Source organism: Arvicola amphibius, chromosome 6, assembly GCF_903992535.2.
Source record: "Arvicola amphibius chromosome 6, mArvAmp1.2, whole genome shotgun sequence".
Taxonomy (NCBI): domain Eukaryota; kingdom Metazoa; phylum Chordata; class Mammalia; order Rodentia; family Cricetidae; genus Arvicola; species Arvicola amphibius.
In genome coordinates this window covers 22,869,870-22,897,562 of record NC_052052.2, presented here as the reverse complement: position 1 = coordinate 22,897,562, position 27,693 = coordinate 22,869,870, and the positions used below count along the sequence as shown (strand labels likewise).

The 27,693-nt window shown below is 47.2% G+C and overlaps 2 protein-coding genes across 2 annotated transcripts; one reads left to right on the top strand and one right to left on the bottom strand.

Moving 5' to 3' along the window:
- Positions 1-1,066: 1,066 nt before the first annotated feature.
- On the top strand, positions 1,067-3,378 carry Marcksl1 (MARCKS like 1). The gene is made up of 2 exons (XM_038334195.1): positions 1,067-1,328; positions 2,138-3,378. Exons 1-2 carry the CDS (start codon positions 1,242-1,244, stop codon positions 2,651-2,653), a joined length of 603 nt encoding a protein of 200 aa, XP_038190123.1. The 5' UTR covers positions 1,067-1,241; the 3' UTR covers positions 2,654-3,378.
- A 553-nt stretch (positions 3,379-3,931) lies between these two features.
- Positions 3,932-27,421, bottom strand: Hdac1 (histone deacetylase 1). The gene is made up of 14 exons (XM_038333924.2): positions 27,304-27,421; positions 20,337-20,449; positions 16,933-17,050; positions 11,175-11,249; positions 9,863-10,001; positions 9,265-9,406; positions 8,390-8,482; positions 6,479-6,587; positions 6,257-6,397; positions 5,629-5,737; positions 5,420-5,550; positions 4,801-4,953; positions 4,319-4,367; positions 3,932-4,059 (listed from the first exon to the last, which is right to left on the bottom strand). Exons 1-14 carry the CDS (start codon positions 27,350-27,352, stop codon positions 4,032-4,034), a joined length of 1,449 nt encoding a protein of 482 aa, XP_038189852.1. The 5' UTR covers positions 27,353-27,421; the 3' UTR covers positions 3,932-4,031.
- Positions 27,422-27,693: the final 272 nt, after the last annotated feature.

The following is a 27,693-nucleotide window of genomic DNA, read 5'->3' as shown; positions in this document are numbered from 1 at the left end:
CACCTGGACCAAAGAAGGAAACAGAAAAGGACCAAGGTCTCCAAACAGGGTGGGTTTTTTGGGGTTATCCCTAATGCTGTGTCACAGATGTGGAGGAAGTCCAAATGTCTTCCCTCACTTTAGGGAACTGGCTGGTGTTTGCAGTCTGCGGGGTCTCGCTGGCATTATGTTACCTGTATGGGGAAGCCCCGCATGTGAGATGAGGGGAAACCAGGCCTAATCAGTTATATGTCAACCACCTCTGAGCCTCAGGGTCTTTTGCTTCAAAGTGGAATAAAGATAGACAGACACACACGGAGACAGACACACATACACACAGAGACAGACAGACAGACAGACAGACAGACAGACAGACAGACACACACACACACACACACACACACACACACACTCTGCAACCCCTGCCATGGACTTGGTAATGAATGGACCCAGGCTGCAGGAAGGAGAAATTGGTCACCAACAGACGGAGAAGAGAGACTGTAGGATCTTACCACTCCGGCCAGAGGGACCCCAAGTTAGGTCAGACCCCCAGGTTGTTTGCAGTAGACTGGTAGGAATGTGACTTCTGGCCGGAGGGGGCGTCGAACTCAGAGGATGGGAGGGTGTGGGGTACTGTGGGAGTTTGGACGAATTTCTAGAGCATAACTCAGGACCAGCCGTCTGACGAGTCTGGACATGTGAGCCCTTCCAAGAGTTCAAGGAGCCAGAGCAGAGCCATGGAATGGGGGCCTCTCCCCCTGTGGAGCAGGACTCAGACTGAAAGTGAGGCGGTGTGAGCAAGGGATGACGGAGTGCTTCTTCCTCGACGGTCCCCTCCCAGTTCATCTCCCGATGGGACCGGGAAGCTCTCCTTCCCACACCGAACCCTACCTGTCCCTAGTAATGCCTTGTGATGGGAGAACCAGACGGCTGGCTTTGCCCACTGCACGAGAGGGGCCCGGGCCCGACCCCGCCTCCGCCCCCCGATTGGGTGCTCATTTAAATGTCCGGCCCCGCCCCGAGCCCCGGGCGCATACATATAGGCCGCTCGGCGGGCGGCGGGCGGCATTCTGGCGCGGAGCGCAGCGGCGGCGGGCGCAGCTAGCAGGTTGGCTGCGGAGCGGGGGTGCAGCGCGCTTTGCCCCCGTACCCCTCCCCCTCGGACGCAGCCCCACCCCTCCGCCCGCCCGGCCGTCCCAGCCGAACTATCCCCTGCGGCGCCAGCGCGGGGCGGCTCCGGGCGCCCCCAGCAGACCCCCATCATGGGCAGCCAGAGCTCCAAGGCTCCCCGGGGCGACGTGACCGCCGAGGAGGCAGCGGGCACTTCCCCCGCGAAGGCCAACGGACAGGTGGGTGCACTCCGCGCGGCGGGCCCCGGTCCCCTACCCGCGCGCCTCGCCCCCTCTGGGGCCCAGGGCCGGGGCCGCGCGCTTTGTCCGGCCCGGGACACGCGGCGCCCCCTCCCCCGCCCGGTCCCTTTGTTCTCGGCGCCGCAGCCCCCGCGGGCGAACGAGGGGAGGGGCGGGAGGGGGCGCCGGCCGGGCTCGCCGCCTTCTTTGTTCGTGCCCGGACCGCGGGCGCTGCCCCCAGGCCGCCCCGAAGGCCGCGCGTGAAACAAAGGCGCTGTTAGGCCGCGCCAAGGGGGCGTTCGAGGCCGCGGGACCGGTGCTGGGCCCCCAGGGCGCCCCATCTACAGCCCGGACCTCGGCGGCCCGCGGTGGCTTTTGAAACGGCGGGGAGCAGAGATGTGGGGAGACTCTGGGGTGGGTGGGGGCTGTTCACACAAAGCGGGAGCCTGGGAAAATAGGCCGTCCAGGTGCAGGGAGGCAGCGCCCCGGGACTGCTTCCCGCCCAATAGCACCGGGCAAGGCTTGCCCACCAGCCCGGGATCGGGGCACGGTGAGGTTCCGCGCGGAAAATAGAGAGCGCGCCCCGGGGAGGGGGGTGGGGGCCCGTACCCCAGCGCCTCCTGCTGGCTGTGATCGTTCCAGCGCGCCTGTGAGGGGCGAGGGCGATGTTGGATGGAAGTGAGGCCAAAGCCAGACTTGGGTTACTGCAGACCCCGGTGGTAGGTTCCGTCGCCTGCAGGGGGCCAGAAGCGGGCTGTGGGAGGGAGAGAAGGGCCCCGGCCCTCACTGCTGTCTCCTCTGCCCCGCAGGAGAATGGCCATGTGAAAAGCAATGGAGACTTAACCCCCAAGGGTGAAGGGGAGTCACCACCCGTGAACGGAACAGATGAGGCAGCTGGGGCTACTGGCGACGCCATCGAGCCAGCGCCCCCTAGCCAGGAAGCTGAGGCCAAGGGGGAGGTCGCCCCCAAGGAGACCCCCAAGAAGAAGAAGAAATTCTCGTTCAAGAAGCCTTTCAAATTGAGTGGCTTGTCCTTCAAGAGAAATCGGAAGGAGGGTGGGGGTGATTCTTCGGCCTCCTCACCGACAGAGGAAGAGCAGGAGCAGGGGGAGATCAGCGCCTGCAGCGAAGAGGGCACTGCCCAAGAAGGGAAGGCCGCCGCCACCCCTGAAAGCCAAGAGCCCCAGGCCAAGGGGGCAGAGGCTAGTGCAGCCTCCAAGGGAGGAGACACGGAAGAGGAGGCAGGGCCCCAGGCTGCAGAGCCATCCACTCCCTCGGGGCCCGAGAGTGGCCCTGCAGCAGCGAGCGCTGAGCAGAATGAGTAGCTGGGTGGGGGCAGGTGGGTGATCTCCTAAGCTGCAAAAACTGTGCTGTCCTTGTGAGGTCACTGCCTGGACCTGGTGCCCTGGCTGCCTTCCTGTGCCCAGAAAGGAAGGGGCTTGTTGCCCCCTCCCAGCCACGTTCCCTCCCTCCTGTGGATTCTCCCATCAGCCATCTGGTCTTACTCTTAAGGCCAGTTGAAGATGGCCCCTTACGGTTTCCCAAGTTAGGTTAGTGATGTGAAATGCTCCTGTCCCTACCTCCTACCCAGGCCCCACCCCTGCAGAAGGCAATTGCTGGCTTTTCTCCCAATTCTTTTCCAAGTACTTTTTGTTTGTTTATTCTACTTCCGAAGCCCCTGAGCCAGAAGTGGGGGCTTATACTCCCAAACCCTGAGTGTCCAGCCTTTTCCCTGTTGAGTTTTTAGTCTCTTGTGCTGTGCCTAGTGGCACCTGGGCTGGGGAGGACATTGCCCCTGTCTGGGTTTTATAACTGTCTTACTCAAGTTCAAACCTCCAGCTTGTGAATCAACCGCCTGACTTGATAGGAGGAAGCTATGTGACGTGAAACAACTTTTTGTTGTCTTTTCCCTTTCCATCGTTGTAAATAACTTTTAATGGCCAAACCCCAGATTTGTACTTTTTTTTTTCTAACTGCTAAAACCATTCTCTTCCACCTGGATTTACTGTAACATTTGGAAAAGGAATAAATGTTGTCCCTTTAGTGGTGATTTAATGAGTGGTCTTCTGGGGCATGGGGTAGAAGACTGGGGCAACCAGAAGATGCCAGGTGAGTCCAAGGGGCTTTCTGGGTGTGGGAATTATGAACCAGGGACACTGCCAGGAAACAAGCTCGCTCAGGAGGGTGTAGAAATGTGCTGTTTTATTACAAAGAGTCACAAAATGAAAATATCTCAAAAAGGAAGCTAGGCTAACACCTCCACCTGCAGTGTTGGGGGAGACAGGGCAGTGGGCGTTTTTCTGCTTGCCTGAGTCCAGTGGGAAGGGTATAAACAGAACCGATCTAAAAGTGGCTGATTTTACCTAAGCCTGAAAATCAGGGGTCCCAGAAGACCCAGTCACCCCTTCTAGAAAGCTTAATAAGGGCATCTTAACAGAGCTCCTAAAGCAGGCACTTGGCAGTTCAGGATCTTATCTTCTGGTTGTTTTCTTTCCACTCAGACCCTGTGTGGTCGAAAGCTAAGACCTGAGCAGGATGGACAAGGTGTTTTTGGGACGAGTTCCCCCAGCACCAATGCCCTGGGCTCTGGTCCCTATCTAGTCCTTGGAGATATTATATTTAATATATTTTATATAAATACACAGAGGAATAGAAAATATAAAATCTGAGAGATTGGGAAGAAGCCAGAGTTGCAGATCTTGCTCAGGCTAACTTGACCTCTTCTTTGACCCTGTGGAGAAAACAGACCGCCATGAGAAAACCACCTCTCGAGGGCTGGAAGCAGAAGGATGTCTACAATGACTTCCACAGGACCCTGGCTACCCCAGGTGACTGCTGGGGGCTGGGGCTTCCTAGTTATGCAGAGACCCTGAAAAGGGCCTTTGTATGCTGAACCAGCTGTCCCTGCGCCTTCCCTACTCTTCCCTTGGTAGGACATAAGGGAGGTGATGCTCCAGTGCCAGGGAGATGGCCAGCAGCTCCTTCCTCACCCTTTGGCTTCTGGCTTCTCCTCCTTGGTTTTTTCCTCTTCTGTGACTTCTGGAACATAAATGCAAAGGGCCGGTTGAAAGCCTCCGAGGACCAGGGTCAGGCAGTGAGATCTATCCTGAAACCCCATCTTCAACATTACAGTTCACAGTTTATAGAAAAACGAGAAAAGCCCATCCCAGGTCCTCTGGCGAGTCTGGCTGAAAACAAACAGGTTAGACCAGTTTCCCAGCCAGTTTCAGCCAGAACACAGGCAGAGGCAGCCCCCTGGGAAACAGGGCAAAGTGCTGGGAAAAGGGCTTGGGTGCTGTGTGAGAGGCAGGCTCAGTCGGCCAGCAGAGACCAAGAGTCATTGTTTTATGGGTCTTGCTAATTCTAGGAGCCACTGAAAGGCTCAAGGAACCCCCACAGAAGTTGGTGGGGCCCAGGTCAACCCTTTCCTGTGCCCTACATAGACCCATGTCCTGGTCCAATGCAAACTCACCCTTTTTCTCTTCTGGATCTTTTTCTTTTTCATCCTCTGTTTTGACTCTTTTGGCTTTTTTGAAATTAGAAGAGTTCTTGCGACCACCTTCTCCCTCCTCATCTGAATCGGAAAATTCTTCCTCACAGGCAATCCGTTTGTCAGAGGAGCAGACTGGGGAGACAGTGGACAGAAACATGGGTATGAGAGTAAGGGGCTATTTTAGGATCTATGTCCAATGTTTTGAGTGTCCTTCAAGAAATGCCACAGGGACTGAGTGGCAGAGTGGTGCCTGGTACATATGAGAAGGTGCTGGGTTCCATCCTCAACATCCCTCCAAAGACACCAGAAGATACCAAGACAGGTGGGAGCAAGGAGTCTCAAAGCTAAGAATTCCTCCCACCCCCCAAGACAGGGTTTCACTGTTTAGCTCTGGCTGTCCTAGAACTTACTCTGTGTGCCAGGCTGGCCTTGAACTCACTGAGATCCGCCTGCCTCTACCTCTTAAGAGTGCTGGGATTAAAGGTTTAGGAAATCAACACCCGGCAAAGCTAATAATAGAGTTTGGAAGAGATGAGAAGCAAAGGAAGATTAGAGCTGCCTACTGAGCAGGGTATACAGCCCTGGATCTAAGTCTTACTGGAGATGCGCTTGTCAGGGTCTTCTTCATCCTCGTCACCACTCTCCTCTGGGATGGCATCCTCAGGGATTGCCTGCATTTGGACGCCAGGCGCATGGGGCAGCATTCTCAAGTTCTCAAAGAGCCGTTGCCTACAGTTAACGGGATGGGCTGTGGTTAGAGACAGAGCAGACTTGGCCTGTCAAGAGGCAGCTTGGCAATGCACTCACTTGATCTTCTCCAGGTATTCGTTAGTGTTCTGGTTAGTCATATTGGAAGGGCTGATGTGAAGTTTGAAGTCCGGTCCAAAGTATTCAAAGTAGTCATTGTATGGTAGTTCTGCGGGAGCATAGGAGAGCAGAGTCAAGACACAGCCAAGACAGGGCCCAGAAAGAAGCATATGGAGCTTCCTCTGGGTCCATTTACTCACCTAGAAAAGAATGCCTCCAAGACAGAGAGACTTGGACACCTACAAAAGTTTAATTTTTTTTCTGTTGTGTCTTTATGAAGACAGGGCCTCTCTGTGGCCAGGCTGGCCTGAGTTTCCTTCCCAAGGGCTGGAATTACCCTTAGGACCCACTGTACCTGGCTAGAACACCATTCTCTTATCAGCACTAGTGGAGTGTGTGTCTCTAGGATGGGAAAGGTCAAGTCCTAGTGTAGAATACTTGGCAATCCTCTATTCACTAGCTTATGCAGCGGAAATCCCAAACATCTAAATAATTGATAATCGAAATAACTGATAGGAAAAACTGATGGTTACACTCTGCCTATCACAAGACCAAATGGGAAAGAAGTTGTAAATGGGGAACACGAGGTCCACTTCCACCCAGCCCAACCTGGTCCTGGAGCTAATACCATTAGGGATTTCTGTGTCCAGGGCCACAGCTGTTTCATAAGTCCAGCACCGAGCAACATTCCGGATGGTATATCCACCTCCTCCCAGCATCAGCATAGGCAAGTTGAAACTCTTGACAAACTCCACACACTTGGCATGCCCTTTGGAAGGAAAAGGGACGGTGGTTTACATGGGAACTCAGTAGACCCTGCCCCACCTGCGCATGTGCTACCTGGTCTCACCTTTGATGGTCAGATTGAAGCAGCCTAACCGATCCCCAGATAGGGAATCTGAGCCACACTGTAAGACCACTGCACTAGGCTGGAACATCTCCATTACTTTGGACATGACCTAAAAAGATACACCTTGATATCAAAACCAAACCTTGATATCAAAACCAAACCTTGATATCACACCAACCAGACCCCGACGGCACAGCACTCCTTCCTTTCACTCTCCTCACACTGCTGCTGTGTGGCACACAAGAGTTTTCTTTTTTCTTTTTTTGGTTTTTCGAGACAGGGTTTCCCTGTAGTTTCTAGAGCCTGTCCTGGAACTAGCTCTTGTAGACCAGGCTGGTCTCGAACTCACAGAGATCCGCCTGCCTCTGCCTCCCGAGTGCTGGGATTAAAGGCGTGCGCCACCACCGCCCGGCTCAGACAAGAGTTTTCCAATTTGAACACATCTGTAAAGATACAACTCTGACTGAGCCTTGAATGATCTCCCCGTCAACTCCCTAATCTACCTTTCTTCACTGCCAAGCTCCCAAGCTGATTCCCTCTGGAAGCTTCACAACCTCTAGCTACATCTGCTCTCGTCATGTGGCCCTACTGATTTAAGCCTTATACAGAGCCATTTTATTTTTGTAAATTTTATTCTCAAACCTAAGCATATTTCACTCAGAAGCCAAAACTGAAGCTTCTGTCATCTTTCCTACTAAGTACAAAACACGTACGTGTCTAAGTGACCACATGACTAACATTAAATAGTGTAAAGTCTATTAATTTTTGTTTGTTGGTTGGTTTTTTGAGACAGGGTTCTCTGTGTAGCTCTGCAACCTGCCCTAGAACTTGCTCTGTAGACCAGGCTGGCCTTGAACATGTCATTCAAGGTCCCTTTGAAATACAGATCCTGACATGCAAAGATTTTTAAAGCTCCAACATCCACTTCCTACCAGCTCCTTCCATTCCTCCCCAACACATTAACACATTCTGCCTCTCACTCCATACTCATGCTAACCACCTCTATGTTGCAGATATTCCTTTTGTTCAGTGCCATCCCTCTAGTCTTCACCTCCTTCCTTCACATAGGTACCTCCTCAATTTAAAAATAAATAGCTGGGTGGCGATGGTGCACTTGGGAGGTAGAGGCAGGTGGATCTCTGAGTTTGAGGCCAGCATGGTCTGTAAAGGGAGTTCCAGGACAGCCAAGGTTGTCACACAGAGAAACCCTGCCTTGAAACCCCAACCCTGCCCCAAAGTAAATCATTAGTGTTGTATAACAGTCTCTATTCCATCCTACAGGGAAGCTCCTTAATAGGAAAGGAAGGTAAAGGACTCAAATTGCTTTAGGAAGTCCCTGAAATTGGGACCACTCCCTGTCAGAGTCAGCAGTAAAAGCTGCAAAGAGGTTCTCAGACCAGACCAGTTGCCTGGAAGAAACAGAAACCAGCTGAGCTGCCTGGAAAAGATTATGACCAACTCAAGTACCCAGAAAGGACACCCTGCTGAGCTGCCTGAGGTTGTGCAGTGTGCTTCAGTTTCTCAGCTTTTGTAAACTGTCATCCATGCTCGCTCATCTTTGGTGTCTGAGTCATTTTTATTCCAGTAAACAACCCCTTACCAATACTCCTATAAGTAACCCCAACAAACCTAACTGATTCATCAAGTTGGACTTTGGTGGTGTCTGTATTTGGTTTGTCATAGGTTTCCTATCTGGGATGAATAGACCTGTTATGTCTCCCCAGGAAAAGTTTTGGCACACAACAACTGACCACAAACTGTTGGGTACATATTGCTTACCTCCCACAAAGATTGTGCCTTACATGTTACGGTTCTAAGCAAAGGCTGGACTCACTGAGGAACAATGTCTTGGCTATGGTGGGTGCTTTGCTACCTTCCTAGAGTAGCCTGAGAGGTGACTTGGACACTTACTGGCTTGAAAATGGCTTCATAGGACTCGTCATCGATCCCATCTCGGAGGGGGTAGTTAACAGCGTAGTACTTGCCTTTGCCAGCCCCGATATCCTAATCAGAAGGAACATTAAAATAAAATGGAAAAACAAATAGAAGGGGATTCAAAGATGGGGTTGAAAGGCTAAGGAAAGAGACAGTGGTTCTATGAGAGACAAGATGAGCCCATGAGATGGGCAAGGCCATATCCCACAGTACAAGATTTCTGGTGGGTCACACGAGTAAAGCCTACCAACAACTCTGCCCAGAGTTTGACTGTATGCTCCTCTCTACTTTTACTCTTTCTAGGAAGCTGTGAATGGCAACAGTAAGAGAAGAAAACTTCTTCCAACTGGCTTCAAAAAAGCTTCTTATTTGAATGTTCACTGTATCTAACAATTTAATTGGCACCATTTTCCCACCTAACGGCGACTGGCAGAGCAAGTCTCTCACTGTATTCATGCTAACAGAAACAGGTGGAGCAGACTTGGGAAGGGCACAAGTCCATTAACGTCAGAGTCAGGCTTCCATGCAGTGTTCTGGAAAGTCCACTGCTTTCAGTTATATGGTTAAAGGGGAAGGGGACCTAAAAATAGAGAACCCTGAGATGACTCCCAGTACCCCTAATCCCTCACTCCAAATCCAAGCTTAAGTGACATAATAGTGTGATTCAACTGAGCTATGGTGAGGAGGGAGGAACAATGAACCAGACTCCTTGTGTCCCAATATCCCTCTTCCAGAATCAAGAATGAAAGAGATTGTCTAGGTGCCTCAGATGATAGTATGGTATTCTGAATGGCACAGGACAGGACCGTTGGAGCTGAAGGTGAGGCGGTTGGTCTTGAGGGAATTCTCACCCGTAGGTCCCCAGTTCCTGGGAAGTACTCTCCATATTTATGAAAGGACACGGTCATGACCCGGTCTGTGGTATAGAAGGCCTCTTCCACACCATCGCCATGGTGAATATCAATATCAATATACAGCACCCTCTGGTGATACCTAGGATCAAAAGGTGGTCAGAGGTCTGGGGCTCTTTGAAGATGGGACGCGCCAAGGGCGCCAGGTCCCAGCTTACCGGGCTAGCTGCCTCCCTCAGGTATCTCTAAGCACCAGAGACGTGGAAACTGGCTGAAGGAAGGTGGAAGAGCGGCCCGGTGTCTCCAGAGGCCTGACCAAGCCGACCATGTCCGATCTTCCTACTCTACAGCCAGGGTCAACTCCAGTCACACAAGGACACTCTGGAGGCGGGATCTGAGCAGCACCTGCCCCAGATCTTGCCGTGGGCTCAGATCAAACCAAGACCCCGTCAAGGAGAGGGTGGCTAGAGAGACTCATGGAACATGTCCTAGCCAGCACACCATAAGAAAAGCAGACTAGGGAGACAAGCCCAGGGGAGAGGGAAGCGGGAACCTGGCCTAAGGTGCTCCTCCAAGACACAAGGCCAGGCAGGCATACTTTAGCAGTTCCAGGATGGCCAAGACGATATCATTGACGTAACAGAAACCAGATGCTTCAGACTTCTTTGCATGATGCAGACCCCCAGCCCAGTTCACAGCGATGTCCGTCTGCTGCTTATTAAGTTTTACAGCACTTGCTGGGTGGGCACAGAAAAAGAACACAAGTCTGTTACTACACCATTCCCCTCTCCCCATGAACCCAGAGAGAGGTAGTTTATAATAAAATGCAGACTATAAAATTCACTAGTCATCCACTTCTCATTTCAATAGGGAATAATAATTTTTTGTTTTAGTTTTTCAACAAAGGGTTTCTCTGTGCAGCCCTAGCTGTCTTGGAACTAGCTCTGTAGACCAGGTTGGCCTTGAACCGGAGATCCACCTGCCTCTGCCTCCCAAGTGTGAAGGCAGCCTGGTCTACTTAGTAGTTCCAAGTATGTCAGGGATACATACTGACCTTGTCTTAAAAAAAAAAACAAAACAAAACACTAAAACAACGTTTCAGTACACATGTATATTGTGTTTACTGTTTTATGAGTGTTCTGCCTGCATGAATGTATATGCATGTCGACATAGAGGTTATGTGCACTGTTAGTGCCTGCTGCCCTCAGAAATGAGTAGAGCGCACTGGACACCCTGAAACTGGAGTTACAGTTGTGAACCACTATATAGGGCCTGGTAACCAAACCCCTGTGCAAGAATAGTAAGTATTCTTAAATACTGGGCCATCACTATGTATTTCTTTCTGATATCTGATTTAATCTCACATTATTCTATTATTCATCAAGGTCCTAAGACCCTATACTATATTTTAATACACAGCCTAGATATGTAAGAGGCCACACCATCTAAATGTATCTATACTGTAATATTTACACAACAAAACTGTTTTACAACACATTTCTCAAAAACACATCCCCATCCTTAAACCACATACAACTGCATGTTGAGGGCAACACTAAAGTAAGCCAGAAGTTACTGCAGAAATGAACTGTGAGGAATATGATACCAGATGTTAATAACCTCACTTTTTCATAAGACATAGATACTGATCTTTTGTTTACAGAACTTTGTGGTTCACAAATTGCTTTTATATACAGTGTCTTCACAACCCCTTAAGGTCTGCAGAGGATTCCTGTATATAACCTTTCCTGGCCGGAGAAGGGAGTTTAGAACACCCATCAACACTGTGTCAAATACCTAAAGTAAAAACCCCCAGCACCACCTTTGTCGCCATAGGTCAGCACTCAAAGGTTTCATCTACAAGGCAGATCTCACTGTAACAGTCTAGCAGTGTCTCAGGACTTCCTTACCCACAGAGCCACCAGTAGACAGCTGACAGAACTCAAACAAGCCATCGAATACAGGACAGTCCTCACCAACGTTGACTTGAAAGAAATAAGCAAAAGGTTAGTTTCAATAATTTCTTTATTTTAATTTAGGTATTTATGAACCAATAGGAAAAAGAAAAAAAACAAAAAACAGATTCAGAAGGCTTGAGTTCTAGCTTAGGTTTAACTTCTTGGAGATTTAGGCTATCGATTATAATAAGCAGTAACGATGTTCACTTCAATCAGTCAGTAGGAAAATTAAGAGACCTCCCCCCATTTTAGAGACATGATCTCACTGTGTCCACAACCCGGTCTTGAACTCCTGGCCTAAGTTATCCTGCTGCCTCAGTCTTCTGAGTAGCTAGAACTACGGCACACACAGCCTTAGAAATCTTATAGGGAAAAAAGCATTTTGCAACTTGGAAAATGCTGGTGAAGAGGAACTTACAGGCCGCTCACTTCTAAGCACTTTAAATACCTGATGCACTTATCCTCACATAATCTTCTGAGGTAGAATTTATTCCCATCTTACAAATAAAGAAATAGCCTCAGAAAGTAAGCAGAGAGAGACCTATATAATTATTTGCTGAGTGCCAAAAGCATTCCATATGTTGCTGAGTGCTTTAAATACCTGATGCATTTATCCTCACACAATCTTCTGAGGTAGAAATTTGTTCCAATCCTATAAATGGGGAAATGAGCTCAGAGAGGTGAACTGCTAACAAATACGGGAGGCAAAATTCAAGCCTTCGTGCTTTGCTGTCTGTCCTAAAGGCATGAGAAAATGTATCCTGATGTTTTCCAAAATGCTTTCACACACATATACATCCTCATTTGATCCTTGAAACTCCAAGAATTGAACAAGACTCGAACCCACCGTATACTGTAACAGGGACGTGCAAAGGAGTTAGTGATTTGCTGAAGGCTATCTAACCAGTGTCAGAACCAGAACAGGATCTAGGTGTCATGACTACCACAGTCCAGTGATTTCTACTGCACCAAGTGAAAACTGGAGCTATTTCAAGCCCATGAGGTGAAAGTACAAAGTAGGGCATGGTGTAGAAAATACATGCAAACAAGAATGCAAATGAAACAGCAGACAGGAAACACACCTGGAGGGCGGAGTGTCGGAGGAGCCCCAGGTCATCTCCTCACAAAAAGGAAACTACTGAGGTCAGGGGCAGGAGTGGGCCTTTATCCTTATCCCCTTCTCCAGTCTTTTGTCAATAGGGGTTCCCAATGTAAAGCAAGAAGCTGGGAAGGGCCAGCCTGGATTATGGTAATATTGAGACAAAGGTATTACTTGTAATAACCTCCAGAAATATCAACTCTGTGCCAATGAGCTGGCTCAGAAGGTAAAAGTGCTTACTGTGTAAGCCTGGTGACCTGAGTTCAATCTCTGCGACCCACAAAAAGGAGTCAACTCTTACCTCCACCCATAAACTTGTAACATGCTCATACACACCTCCATCACACACAGAAATCAATTTTTTAAAAAAAGTTACCAACTCCAGTCCTACTATAACTTGAAGAGTGCCCCAAGCCGGGCAGTTGGTAGTGCTCAGCTTTAATCCCAGCTCTCAGGAGGCAGAGGCAGGCGGACCCCTGTGAGTTCCAGACCAGTCTGGTCTACAAAAGCTACTTCCAGGACTGCCTCCAAAACTACAGAGAAACCCTGTTTTGAAAAACCAGTCCCCCCTCCCCCCAAAGTGCCAACTTTGGCTTACTTAAGGAGTGAGCCGTAGATAACTTCTCCCTACTTCTTGGTAAACACTGGGAAGAGGCTATGTCACTAAGAACTTTGGTCCCTGGAGTCAGGCTATTTATCCAAGGGCAAATAGTCTCCCTCTGGCTTTTTCCCTGCAGGAAAAGGTCTTGGTACCTGAGTTTCCAAAGGTTGGTTTATATACCCTTTGTGGGATCTGACATCCCCATAACGTAGGGGATGCCCTGCATATATGTTGCTTTATTGGTTGATGAATAAAGCTGTTTTGGCCAATGGCTTAGGTGTATTCCTAGCTATTCTTACATCTTAAATTAACACATTTCTATTACTCTTGTATCACCACGAGGCTGTGGCCTACTGGTAAGGTTCCCATGCTCTTCTCCTTCAGGAGCTACATGGCATCTCCTTGACTCTGCCTGGGAGGTAGAAGAATGATGAAGATTCAATTTAGATACATGGCTCAAGACCAGCCCAGACTACATGAGGCTACTGTCTTTAAAAAGCATCATTCTAGGAGGGAGGGTCATGCCTGTAATATCAGTGCTTAAGAAAGTCTCTGTGAGTTTGAGACCACACAGCAAGTACCAACCAGGTCTAAATAGTATTAGACCTATCTTAAACAACATATGGCAGCACTGTAGAAACCTGCATAGGATTAAAGACTAACTCTGGGATACAAGTTACACCTTGGCAATAAGGTCACAGAATGGGGGAGAGGACCGGAGAACTGGCAAAGTACAGAAACAAGGAGCTGTGCCAGGGGTCTTCAACCGTACTCATCGTGTCTTCTTTCTTGGGCTGTGAGGAAACACGGGTGTTCATTATTTTTTTTAACTGTTTTTTGTTTTAAAGCAGGTCTCACACTGTAGCCCACTCATTCACTACGTTGCCAGGATTCAACTGGAGGCCGTCCTCTCACCTGGGCCCTGACTTCAGCATTACCAGCATGTGTCGCTAAACCCCACGGCTTCTTGATTTTGTTGAGTCAGGGTCTCACTGTGTGTAGCCTTGGATGGCCTGAACTCCTGTATTCTGAATCATCTCTAGAATAATTATTATACCTAACACAATGTGCATGTTACAAAAATAGTTGTTACAGCAACTATTGTTTAGAGAATGATAGAAAACAAACCTGCTTCTGTTCAGTACAAAAAAGCATTCTTTGTTTTGATACAAGGTCTTACTCTATATCCCAAGATAGCCTCAGTCTCCCAAACGCTGGGATGACATTTCTGGCTATGAATGACTTTTATTTTTTAAGAGTGGTTAATGGAAGCACAGACATAGAATGTAGGGACAGGAGCCACCTTGCCATCTGACTCTGATAAACTCATTTTACCACATGGATCAGTCTGCCGAACAGACAAAAAATGTTACCTGACTGCTCTACCTCCTGAATCTTTCTCATGTCCCCCCCCAATTTATTTATTTTTATTTTATTTGCATTGGTGCTTTACCTACATGCATGTCTGTATGAGGGTGTCAGATTTTGGAGTTACAGATAGTTGTGACCATGTACAACGTTATGTCAGATCTGACTACAAGTGGTTGTGAGCCATCATGTGGTGCTGGGAATTGAACCCAGGTCTAGGACCAAGGTCAGCACTCTTAACCGCTGAGCCATCTCTCCAGCCCCATTCTCATCATCTCATCAGCTTTGTATTCTTGAGTATTTGATCCTGAAATTACATTTATTTAGGGACCCATTTTGATTTACTAAATATGAGCAGAGCAGAACATTTGATCAAGGCTCTCAAAGTCTCAAACAATTTTTACGTGCACCAAGAGCACACATCAACTCAGTTGGTTTAACTCAGACCTAACTCCTTAGGTTAGGTACTATTAAATATTAATAAGAGTCTGTAGGGGCTGGAGAGATGGCTCAGAGGTTAAGAGCATTGCCTGCTCTTCCAGAGGTCCTGAGTTCAATTCCCAGCAACCACATGGTGACTCACAAGCATCTGTAATGAGGTCTGGTGCCCTCTTCTAGCCTGCAGGCATACACACAGACAGAATACTGTATACTAAATAAATAAATAATTAAAAAAAAAAGAGTCTGTAGGTTTTGCTTACTGCTACAGTAGACATTTCAGAAAGCACTTCACTGAGTGACATCTTAAGTTTTACTACTTTGATTCCTAAAACATGAACCAAGTCTAAGGATTCATGAGGCTGAGACCTTCATCCTATTTACCTTTTCATTTTTTATGATGAATTTTGATTTTGTTAGTAGGTGTTTTGTCTGCATGTAAAAATGTGTACTGTGTACAGTGCCCAGACGTCAGAAGAGGGCGTTAGATCATCTGGAAGAGATGGCTATAAGTCACCATGAAGGTGCTAGGAATTAAACCTAGGTCCTCTTGAAGAGCAACCAGTGCTCTAACCACTGTCCAGTCCCATGCCCATGGAATTTTCAATGAGAAAATTATAGACCTACTATTTTAACATACAACCTTCTATTTTTTAAGAAACCAGAATACTGGCACAAAAGCTATACATTGCTAAAGGCCTTGTATTGTCTGCCCTGACAGATTTGTGAATAACAGATATCATATGATACCAAAAGCTACTGTTCCTTGAAGGTAGGTACTATGAATGCATTGGCCTCAAATATAAGATAGGGAAGGTCATTCTCAGAGAGGCCCGAAAACTTGGTCAAGACATGTAACATAGTTGAGCAGGAAAGATGGCTCAGTGAGTAAAACAGCTTGCCATACCCCATGACTTGAGTCCAACCCTGAGATCCCATGATAGGAGAGAACCCATACCCCAAGTTGTCTGTCCTCTGACCTTCACACCTGCCATTGTCACACATACCACCTACAACAAAATACCTGTATGGTTAGAAGTAAGCAAAAAGTGACACAAAGGGAGAGGTGAGCACCTCAGTGGTAGAGCATTTGCACAGCAAGTTTGAGACTCCGTTCAGCACACCCATACCCACTCTAAGGGAGCACAGCCACACCTACAACTAAGTGGCAACTGAGCATTTGAACCAAGACACGAAATTTCAGGACCATGAAGAAAGATCAACATAAAGGTGCCTGCAAGCAAATCTGATGACAAGTTGTCCTCTGACCTCTACATGTGCAAACACATGAAAAATTAAAACTCGGGCTGGAGAGATGGCTCAGCGGTTAAGAACGTTGCCTGCTCTTCCAAAGGTCCCGAGTTCAATTCCCAGCAACCACATGGTGGCTCACATCTGTAATGAGGTTTGGTGCCCTCTTCTGGCAGGCATACACACAGAATACTGTATACATAATAAATAAAGAAAACTCATTTTCTCGCTGCTTCCCTAATGAAAGCTTGTTTTGTTGACAACTGAGCTTGGTTCTATTGTCAATGTTTCATGGAAACCTCTAAAGTCATCTGCAGGAAAGAAATGATCGCCATGAAGTCAGCAAGATTTTGTCAATTCAGAAAGCAAACACACTTCAATCACAAAAGAGGATTCAGGTGTGGCAATGTAGTCCCAAGTTTGAACAACACTTTCCCACGGCTAAAAGCAATCACAATGCCTACAAATAAGGTATGGCTTTTGATATGGGATATACTCTGCAGTTCCAGGTCCCAAGGGGCAGGGGTAGAGTCACCTCATCTCTAGTGTGCCCTTTGTGGCCTCTAAATTCTAAATACAAAGTTAGAGCAAATACAAATGGACAGGAATCAGAAGCCACACAGCTCATCCCAAACAGAAATCTTAGGGGAAGTGCCTTGCACAATCAGTTAAGAGCAGAACCAGTGCATGCTGTCTGCTTCTAAGCCAGGGCCTTTCCCATTAGTTAGAGCATACCCGGGAGAGCACTGTAACCCTAACTGGACAAAGTCCAACTCTACTATTTACAATCAGGAGACAAGAAAAACCAAATGAGATGAGAAAATAATACACCAGTACTTTTGGGGGACAAGACAAGCCAGCTATGAACTAAATGGGGGCCAAGGTGAATTTCCCCATGTAAAGAGAAATCCAACAGGGAGCTTTAGAGTGGAGTGGGGATGTAACATACTTACATCTCTGCATCTGCTTGCTGTATTCAGACATGTTATCTGGGCGAATGGAACGTAAAAATTTAATGTAGTCATCACTGTGGTACTTGGTCATCTCCTCAGCATTGGCTTTGTGAGGACGCTAGAGAGTACAGAAAGAAGGGCGGGTCAGCCTTGACCAAAGTCAGTCTTTACTCTTCTAGTTGAACCACTTGCATTTCCTCCCAGCACCTACAGTCTGCATTTCTGCACAACGCCTGTCCCATTACAGCAACAGCTCAGTGCTGGACAAAAATAATATGCAAAGCTAAGTGCCTCATAAACAATGACTTATTATTCAACATGTGTCATGATCCAAAAGGCTCCAGGAGTTCAAGGAAGGTTGACTAAAGATGATTAAAATATCTGGGAATTTTGTTATTTTGAATCTTTTGAGACAGGGTCTCATTATGTAGTATGGCCTGCCTTGAGATGAGATCTACCCGTCTCTGCCTCCTGGATGCCAAGATTAAAGAGGTAAGCTAATACATATATATATTTGTGTAGTCCTGGCTATCCAGAAACTTGCTCAGGAGACCAGGCTGACCTTGAATTCAGCAATAGGCCTGTCTTTGCCTTTGTCTCTGTGAGTGCTGGGATCAGGGTGTATGCTATCATACCCATCTGGGAAATCTTTTTTTTCTTTTTTCTTTATTTTTCCCCAAGACAGGGTTTCTCTGTGTCACAGCTCTGGCTGTCCTGGAACTAACGCTGTAGACCAGGCTGGCCTCGAACTCACAGAGATTCACCTGCTTCTGCTTCCCGGGTGCTGGGGATTAAAGACATGAGCCACCACAACCTGGCACTGGGAAATCTTTTTTTTTTTTTTTTTTTTTTTGGTTTTTCGAGACAGGGTTTCGCTGTAGCTTTGGAGCCTGTCCTGGAACTAGCTCTTGTAGACCAGGCTGGTCTTAAACTCACAGAGATCCGCCTGCCTCTGCCTCCCGACTGCTGGGATTAAAGGCGTGCGCCACCACCGCCCGGCGGGAAATCTTTTATAAACCACTGCACCAAGAATTCTGATCAAGTCCTTCCCACTAAAACTTTGAAATGTTAGAAATTTCCTGATTACCCCAACATATTTCCTCACAGTATTATTTATTTCATTGTATGTGTATGAGTGTTTTGATTGCATGTATATACACCACATGTGAGCAGTACCCATGGAGGTCAGAAGGGGCATTAGATCTGGAGTTGGAGTTACAGACAGTCCCAGCTGTCACATAGGTGCTGGGAATTAAATGAAGGTTTTCTGGAAGAATAGCCAGGGCTCTTAATTAACTGCTGAGCCATCTCTCCAGACCCCAAGCCTCCTGTGTGACTATACAGTTCAAGTTGACCTCAAATCCACAAGTCTACCTCAGCGCAAGTGCTGAGCTTACAGTGTTCACCATCACCACCAATTCTTCCTCCTCAGAAGGTCTCAACTGACCATGGTAACACTCACTTTTACTACAGACAGCACTCTGGAGTCAGAGGAAGATTACAAAGACCAGGGCCACATACACAGTTCAAGGCCAGTCTAGGATGTGTAAGACAGTTGAGGGAGGGAAAAAAGGGAGCTGGGGCTGGAAAGAGGGCTCATCGGTTAAAAGTACTGGCTGCTCTTCCAGAGGACCTGGGTTCAAGTCCCAGCACCCATATGGTGGTTCATAAGTTCCAACAACTCCAGTTTCAAGGGAATCAGATGCCCTGTTGACTTCTCTCAGTACTAGGCACTCACTGATACAGCAAAACACCCATAGCTATAAAATAAATTGATTAAAATAAAGTCTCACAGAAAAAATAAGAAAGAATATCATACAGAAAGTTATCTCCAGGCAGACACGGTGGCACATACCTTTAATCCTAGCACTCAGAAGAGGCAAGTAAACTTCTGTGAGTTCAAGGCCAGCCTGGTCTACAAGAGCTAGTTCCAGGACAGGCCCAAAAGCTACAGAGAAACCCTGTCTCTCAAAACACACACACACACACACACACACACACACACACACACACACACACACACAAACCCCACAAAACAAAACACTCTTCATCCTTGGAAATAGATACAAATTTGTTTGGGTATTGATAAAAACTGCCCAAGAGGTCAAATTGCAAAATCCATTAAAGTGGGAGGATGGCTGGAAGATGATGAATGATCAAAAGACAGCAAGGGAATTCTGCTAATAAGTTTCTAGAAAAGGTTTTTCCCTCTTACACAAAGGAGAGAGGGAGTGGGATGTAGCTCAGTTGGCATGGCACTGTCCTAGCACGCCAAGGCCCAGCACCTGGGAGATGCAGGCCTGAGGAAACCATAGTTCAAGGCCATCTTCCTCTGCCAGTTTCCCCCCTAGCTTTCTCAGGTGTCTCCCCTGGCTCTGAAAACACAATAAAGCCATCTGGGAAAGAAAATCCATCTACATTCAGTCTCTGAAATGCTGAAGATTTTGTTATTGCTAGGTTACTCAAGCCGTGAAGATATAGCCACTAACAGCCAACTGTAAGACTAAAGTAACAGGTCCTGAGCCTGCCTTCCTCATTCCGACCATAGAGATAACTACAAAGGTAACTAACTGGCCCTGCCATTTCTGTTGTTTGATTTTTAAATTTTATTTCATTTTAGAGACAGGGTCTCTCTGTGTAGTCTGTGTAGAAAAGGTTGGCCTTGAACTTAAATCATTTTTCACAACTTGGTAAGCTGGAAGCCAATGTATTTGTGAGGCTGAGGGCAATAAGACTGCATAAGGTTGGGGATAGTTGGGACTACACACACAACAAAACCCTGCCTATAAAAATGAAAACAAAATGCTCTCCATTTGTTCCTCACTGCCTCCAGAAGAGGTTAAACTAAAAAAGAACTGAGCCAAATTTAGTTTACAGGTATATTGGTGTGTTTTCTTTGCATACCTGTTAAAAAACAAAATAAGTCTGAAGATTATAGCCTATGTGTAAAGTTGAGTTTTTACCAACAAAAAAATAAAAACAAAGACAAGAACCTTGAACCAACATTTTAAACTTAGGAAGATATTATATAATCCAAAGTTCCAGTTTTTCTTTTAAAATTGGAAGTTCAGACAAAATTCGTTAGAGCTGTATCTGGAAAGGACACGCGAGCACACTGAGGCCAGGGGTGCAGCTCGGCCAGGACAGTCTTCCAGCACATGAGGACTCAAGACCTCAGCACTGCATGAAGATAGCCATGGCACGTGTGCCTGTGAAGTTGTAATTCCAGAGCTTTAAACCCAGCACTCAGAAGGAAGGATCTCAAAAGGGGGAAAAAAGGAATCTTTATCTACATGCCAAATAACAGCCACTGAGTGAATGGGCAGCTGAAGAAAGGAAGAGAAAGACTACACACAGGGACCAGAGCTCACGGAGTTAGGCAGGGGCAGAGTCCAGTAACTCACATAGATTTCCATTTTTCGGTAGAGACCATAGTTGAGCAGTAAATTGTGAGTCATGCGGATTCGGTGAGGCTTCATCGGGTGGCCTTGTCCATAATAGTAGTTTCCAACATCACCTGAACAGAGAAGTGTGGTTTCATTTTAGTTAGTTAGTTTTATTGAGACGGAGTTTCTCTGAGTAGCACTGGGTGTCCTGGAACTCACTCTCGAGACAAATGCTGGGATTAAAGATGTGCGCCATAACTTGCAATATGTGTGTGTGTGTGTGTGTGTGTGTGTGTGTGTGTGTGTATGTGCATGCATGCCAGTGCAGGGTCTGTGGAAACAATCTCCTGTGAACCATCTAATGTGGGTGCTAGGAATTGAACCCTGGTCCTCTGAACAAGCAGACAGTGCTCTTAACTGCTGAGCCATCTCTCCAGCCCTGAGAAGATGTTTTAATAACATAGTTAAACACTCTCCTAGGAAAACCCAGCAAACTCCCAGAACAGTAATATACATTTCTAATTTCCATGATTCTTTCCCACCTTGAATAAGAGTAATTCCTGTAGTCCCCACATAACCAGCACTTACATGTGAGTCTAGCCTAGTTTCTCCTTCTAAAACATAGGAACTGGATAAAATCTACTAGGAAAGAAGGAACAGGCAGGGAGGGGACTCACATCACCATACCTCTAAGGAATTCTTTCCCACAATAAACCAATCACTATTACTTGGAATTATAAACCACAGCCTATAGATTCAAACATTCTTGTTTGTTTCATCTACAGAAACAGCTTCTACCTGGTCCTTGGCTTGTGACTCATGCCATCTGCCAAACTATAGTCATCTGAGAGGAGGGAATCTTAATTGGGAAGATGCCTCCAGAAGAGCAGGCTGTGGGGCCAACCTGTAGATCTTTCTTTCTTTGTTGTTTGTTTTGTTTTTGTTTTTCCCCCTTGAGACAGGATTTCTCTGTGTAACGGCCCTGGCTGTCCTGGAAGTCATTCTGTATATCAGACCAACCTCTAACTCACAGATCTATCTGCCTCTGCCTCCCATAGCACCTAAATTAAAGGCATGAGCCACAGTCATCTCCACCACCACCACGACCCAGGAAACATTTTCTTCATTAACAACTGATGTTGGACGGCCCAGCCCATTGTGCAGCATCCCTGAACTGCTGATCCTGGGTTGAATAAGAAAGCAGCCTGAGAGTGGTAGTGGCCCTGTGCCTTTAATCCCAACAGGCTGAGTTCAAGGTCAAAACCAAGTGTGTGGGGGGGAACTTGCACTAGGCATACCAAAAAAAAAAAAAAAAAAGCAGGCTGAGCAAACTATGTGGAACAAGCTAGTAAGAGCACCTCTCCATGTCCTCTCCATTAGCTCCTGTCTCCAGGTTCCTGCCCTGCTTGAGTTTCTGTCCTGACTTCCTTCAGTGATGAACTACAATGTGGAAGCATAAGCCAAGTAAACCCCATCTTCTCCAACTTGCTTTTTGGTCATGGTAACTAAGACACTGTTTTTCCATTTTCATCTGCGGCTGCTCACCATCACCCTGGTTTTCTATTTTTGTTAGAAAGCTTCTGTTGGAAGCTGAGCTCGGTATTTACTTAAATAAACCAGGTATGGTTATCTACATCCATAATCCTTGCACCCAGGAAGCTGAGGTGGAGGCTAGAGAGATAACCTGGGATGCATGGTGAGATACTGCCTCAAAAGCAGAAGCATTAGCCAGGCGGTGGTGGCGCACACCTTTAATCCCAGCACTCGGGAGGCAGAGGCAGGCGGATCTCTGTGAGTTCGAGGCCAGCCTGGGCTACAAGAGCTAGTTCCAGGACAGGCTCTAAAAAAGCTGCAGAGAAACCCTGTCTCGAAAAACCAAAAAAAAAAAAAAAAAAAAAAGCAGAAGCATTACTCAGCAGGTGGAGGCAGGTTGATCTTTGTTGAGTGGTCTACAGAGGAAATTCCAGAACAGCCAGGGCTAGGTAAAGAGACTGTCTCGAATAAAATAAAACGTATTATTACTAACGTCATGTGTGTGACCAAAATGTATGTGTGCTACAGAGTGCACATGGAGATGGGGCAACCTCTTAAGTAGTTTTTTTCCCCACTTTCACACACGTTCTAGAAATCAAACTAAGGCTTTTGGGGCAAGCACTTTCACTTGCTTTTTAATTATTTTTAACACATAACCTGTTTCAAAAGCCCCAAACACTTCATGGATCCACGTGATCGATCTTTTTCTCTAAAAGAAATCTACATATAGCACTTAACTCATTTTGTTTTGCTTTTACATACTTATTTATATTCATAAGACTCAAAGGCAAGGACTAATATACTATTTACATCCTGAGGCTCAATAAACAACCAATGACTTAAACTGAAACTCAGGAAAATTAAGTGTCTGCCTAAGATCACTCAACTCTGATTCCAAATCTAGAACACAAAAAGGCACCTTAGGTTTCTGGGCACCTATTTCAAGTATGCATTTACTCTGAAAAGTTCTGTGAAACCAAGAATGGAGGCTTACAAACGTAATCACAGCACAGACTGATCAGAGGGGAAGGATGACTATGTGCACCTTATTTGTAGAAAGTCCTTAAACAGTGTTCTAAACTCAAGTGGTCATTTTGTTGTTGTTTTCAGACAGGGGGTCATTATGTAGATCAGGTTGAGCTTGAATTTGCAGCAATCTGTCTGACTCAGCCTTCCAAATTTGAAATTACAGATTCAAGTCACCACTCCCAGCTTAATGGTTTTAAGTTAGGCTACTTTATAAAAAGTAATTATTTTGACTGGGTGTAATGGCACACACCTTTAATCCAAACATTTGGAAGGTAGAAGCAGGCTGTTCTCTGTGAGTTGGAGGCCACCTTGGTCTCACAGTCAATTCCAGACCAGCCAGAGCTACAACAAACAAATTCCTTCTATTTAGACACTAACTGTTTTCTTTTACTACTGGGGATCAAATCAAGAGAATCATGTTGGGCCATGGTGGTGCAATTCCCAGCACTCGGGAGACAGAGGCAGCCAATCTCTGAGTTCGAGGTCAGCCTGGTCTACAGGAGTTAGTTCTAGTACAGGCGCCAGAGCTATCCATAAAGTGGCCTATATAAACAGATCTGAGTTTAATGCCAACCTGGTTTACACAGTAAGTTTCAGGATAGCCAGGCCATACAGAGAAATCCTCTCAAAAATAAAAACCAAAAATGAAAGGAAAAAAAAAAGTGGCCTATAAAAGGCAGAGTGACTTGCCTACTACTACAAACCTGACAGGCAGAGCCAAGGCTGAGCCCAGCGCTAACAGAGCTGTAAGCCTGCACATCTAGTCCCTTCTCCAAGGTCTACTTTTCTCCTGGCTCCCATTTCACAACTGCTCAAGTTCCTACTCTCCAAGTGTCCTACAGCATTTTCATGAAAGGAATGCTCCTGTATTCACTGCACTGCAATAGGCTAGTGGAAAAGCCAAGGTCTTTTTGCCTCTGGCTTCCAGATGCTGAGATTACAGGGCTGTGCTCTTCTGACTGGCTCAAGAGTATTCTTACCTCACCTTGAAGACTTCTTACACTTTCTCCCTATCTTCTACCCTTCCAACTTCCACACAATTTCCTTGTCACCTGTCCCTTAATCACAGACCAGCTGATGTACGCCTGTATCGATTTTTGCTTCTAGCTGATCTGTCTCCTCTGTAACCTCTATCACCAGCAAGCAGCTTCTTTGCTGCGTCTGCAACTTCTTTGGTTTATTTTATGTATAGACTGTTTGTAGGGAATGTTTTTGTTTTTCTAGTGGGGTCTCTCTGTGCATGGCCCTGGCTGTCCTGGAACTCACTCTGTAGACCAGGCTCCCCTTGAACTTGGAGATCCACCTGCCTCTGCCTCCCACTGCTGGGACTTAAGGCGTGTGTGACCACTGTGCCTTTCAAGGCTTCAAAACAACAAGACTATGTCAAAGATGTGTGTGGCGGTGCCCAGCCCTAATGTCAGCACTCTGAAGGGAAAGACAGGTGATCTGTTAGCTCAAGGCTACACAGCAGAGGCCCTGTCTCAAAGAGGAAGAAAGAATTCCAAGCTAAAGTGGCCTTTCTACCTCTCTACTTATTCTGACTCTACTGCAGTCTAGCTTTTACACCGATTCATGCTGGCTTCTCCACTCTGTCTTTCGGGTCCTGCAACTCAACACTTTAGAGTATACTAACTTCTCTAGCCATTCTTTGTCCACTAAAAAAAATTCTTTTTTCAGTGGTAGCCCACACCTTTGCTCCCAGCCTGCAGGAGGCAGAACTCCCTGAGTTCAAGACCAGCCTGGTATACAGAGTTCTAGGACAGTTAAGGCTACACAGAGAAACCCTGTCTTAAAAATAAATAAATAAAAATAAATAAGTGGGGGGGGGGGCCCTGAAGAGATGGCTCAGTGGTTAAGAGTTCTACTTTCCCTGAGGACCAGGGTTCAATTCCCAGCATGTACACAGAAGCTCACAGCTGTCTATAACTCCTGTTCTAGGGAATCCCATGTCCTTATACAGATATACCTGCAGGCAAAACACCAATGTACATTAAAGAAAATAAATGAAATAAAAATGTCATTTATTTTGTGTGTATGAATGTTTTACCTACATGTATGTTTGTGCACCACATTAATGTCTAACAAATGAAGCCTGAAGAGGTAACTGGATCCCATGGAACTAGAATTGCAAATACTTGTGAGCCACCATGTGGGTTCTGGGACTTGACAAATCCTCAGTACAAAGTGTTCTAAAACTGCTGAGCTATTTATCCAGTCACTCTACTTTATATTAATTGTGTGTGTGCTGTGTGTCTGTGGGGGGTATGGATGGACACAAGTGCAGGTGTCTGGAAACCAGAAGAGGGCGCTGAATCCACTGTAGCTGCAGTCAGTCACTCATATGGTGACTCTACGCACTACCAACTGCTAAGCTATCTCTCTAGGCCCTTTCTTCATTTAACCAACAAATATTTATCGAATATTTACCGTGGAAAATTGAAAGGGAGGAGAAAATTATGTAATCCTAGCAATCTCAAAAGAAAAAAAATTTAAGTCTACTATGAGTTACCCGACATTTTATGAACTGGAGATACAGAGATTTTTCTCCAAAAGTTTATTATCTACAAGAAAACAAAAACAAAAACAAAACAAAACAGGGGGACCAGAGAGATGGCTTAGCAGTTAAGCACACTGGCTATTGTTCCAAAGGACCCAGGTTCAATTCCCAGCACTCATATGGCAGTTCCCAGCTGTCTGTAACTCCAGTTCCAGGAGATCTGACATCTTTACACAGAGGTACACGCAGGCAAAATACCAATGCACAAAATAAGTAAATCTTTAAAAAAAAAACTGGTGACTGGCATGTTGGGCCAAGCCTTTAATCCCAGCAGATTAATCTGGAGGTCGAGGCTGTCTGATCTCCTGTGTGTTTGAAGCCAGCTTGGTCTACTAAGTGAGTTCCAGGGCAGTCAGTGCTACCCAGAGAAACCCTATCTCCAAAAACAAAACAAAAAAAATATATAAACAAGATTGTTCTTGTGCTAAGGGCATCACCGCTCCGGTACTGGGTAAGCCTGAAACAGGAATGTGGCTAACAGTTGGAAGACAGTCTGACAAATGAGCAATCAGGGCCACTGAACCTTCTTAGTTGGCTTCTTTAGATTTCAAGCTGGCCAGGTCTAGGTGTAGTGGCACATGCCTTTAATCCCAGCAGTCCAGAGGCAGAAAAGTGTGAATATCTCTGAGTGGGAGGCAAGCCTGGTCTACAAAGTGAATTCCAGAACAGTCAGGGTTACATAGAGACCCCGTTTCAAACAAAAATTACAATAAAAAATAAGAAAAAAGCAATTTCAACATAGTTTCTTCACCCTCTACAACCTGAGTGATCCTATCTTTTCCTAAATCAACTATCTGCACTATTTTATGCTGACAATTACCAAAAGTAACTGTCTTGTGAACTTCAGACCTAAAGAGTCAACGGTGGACTGACTGACTGGCTGGCTGGCTGGCTGGCTGGCTACACATCCCCTAAACAAGTTACTCCTAAAGCCTGAAAACAAAAGCTAGACAAAGTAGTGCGGGCTTGGAGTGAGCACTCAGAGATGAGGAAGAATCTCGACCTTAGTTCAAGGCCGATCTGAACAACACAGTGAGACCCTGTCTCAAATAAAGGTGTTGTCCCCTTCACCATGCCGTCACCTCGACTTCCCTGGGCCTGGTGAGCCACTCAGTTCTCAGGTCCTAAGCAGTGACACACATCTGTCTGCTCCTTCGCCACCACAGACCATTCCCTGATCCCACACTAACCCAGAGAGGTACTAGTGACACAGTCTAGCTCCCCCTTCAGACGGGAACTCCAGGCAGGAAATGTGACTCGCTGAAGCCCTCCAGCCCCAACAGAAACACAACCCAGAACTGCAGAACAAGCCGCTCCACTCTAGATCAATGAAAAGTCGGTTTTAACAAGTTACATCTTTCCCCCTCGCATCCCCGAGGAGCCCCATCTCCCAACTAGCAACGGCCGGGCCAACTCATAGACTTGGGAGGGAGGGTGGGGGAGGGGAAGCGGGTGGCCGGTCCTGCAGAACTCACAAAAAAAAAAAAAAAAAAAAGACAAGGGGACAGTGAGGGACCTTTGTAGTCTCAGCAGAAAAAGGTATCCTGGCAAACCGTCTCCATCAAATTGTGCTCTCCGCGCCAGGCTCAGCCCTCCCTCCGGGAGTCCCACTCCAACTTCCCATCGGATTCCCTGAGATCCTCCCCTACCGATTTACCCCAGGCTACCCCTTCCGCGACCCCCGGTCTCGGTCTCGGCCTCGACTTCCTCTCCTCAACCTCCACCTTCAGCCTCGATCCCCCCCCCCCAAGCCTCCCACTCAGCCTCGACCTCCTCGCAGGCGCCTCCCTCCGTTGCGACCTCTTCTCAGCCTCCTCTCCCAGCCTCTCCCCACCGGCCGGCCCCCACGACCCGCCCGCCGCTCACCGTCGTAGTAATAACAGACTTTCCTCTTGGTGCCCTGAGTCTGCGCCATCTTGCTTGCCGCCCGGCCCTCCCGTCAGTCGGTACGCCCGCCCGCCCGCCCGCGGCTCCTCAAGGCGTCCGACCAGGGGGGAGGGGCCAGCACGGTAGCCCCGCCCCCAGCCTCAGATTCACCTATAGCCGCACAGCCCGGGATCCACTCCCGCCAAACAGCTTTCGAGGGGCCGGGCCCGGAACTCGGCGGGGGGCGAGGGCTGCCTGGAGAAGCCGCCGCGGGCCCCCTGGGCCTGTACCAAAATCGGCCGCGGAGGGGTGGGGTCTGCCCGGGGCCGTACCAACAAGTCCCGGGGGAGGGAGTCGGCTCCGTGAACTCCGTGGCCGCGCTTCACAGTT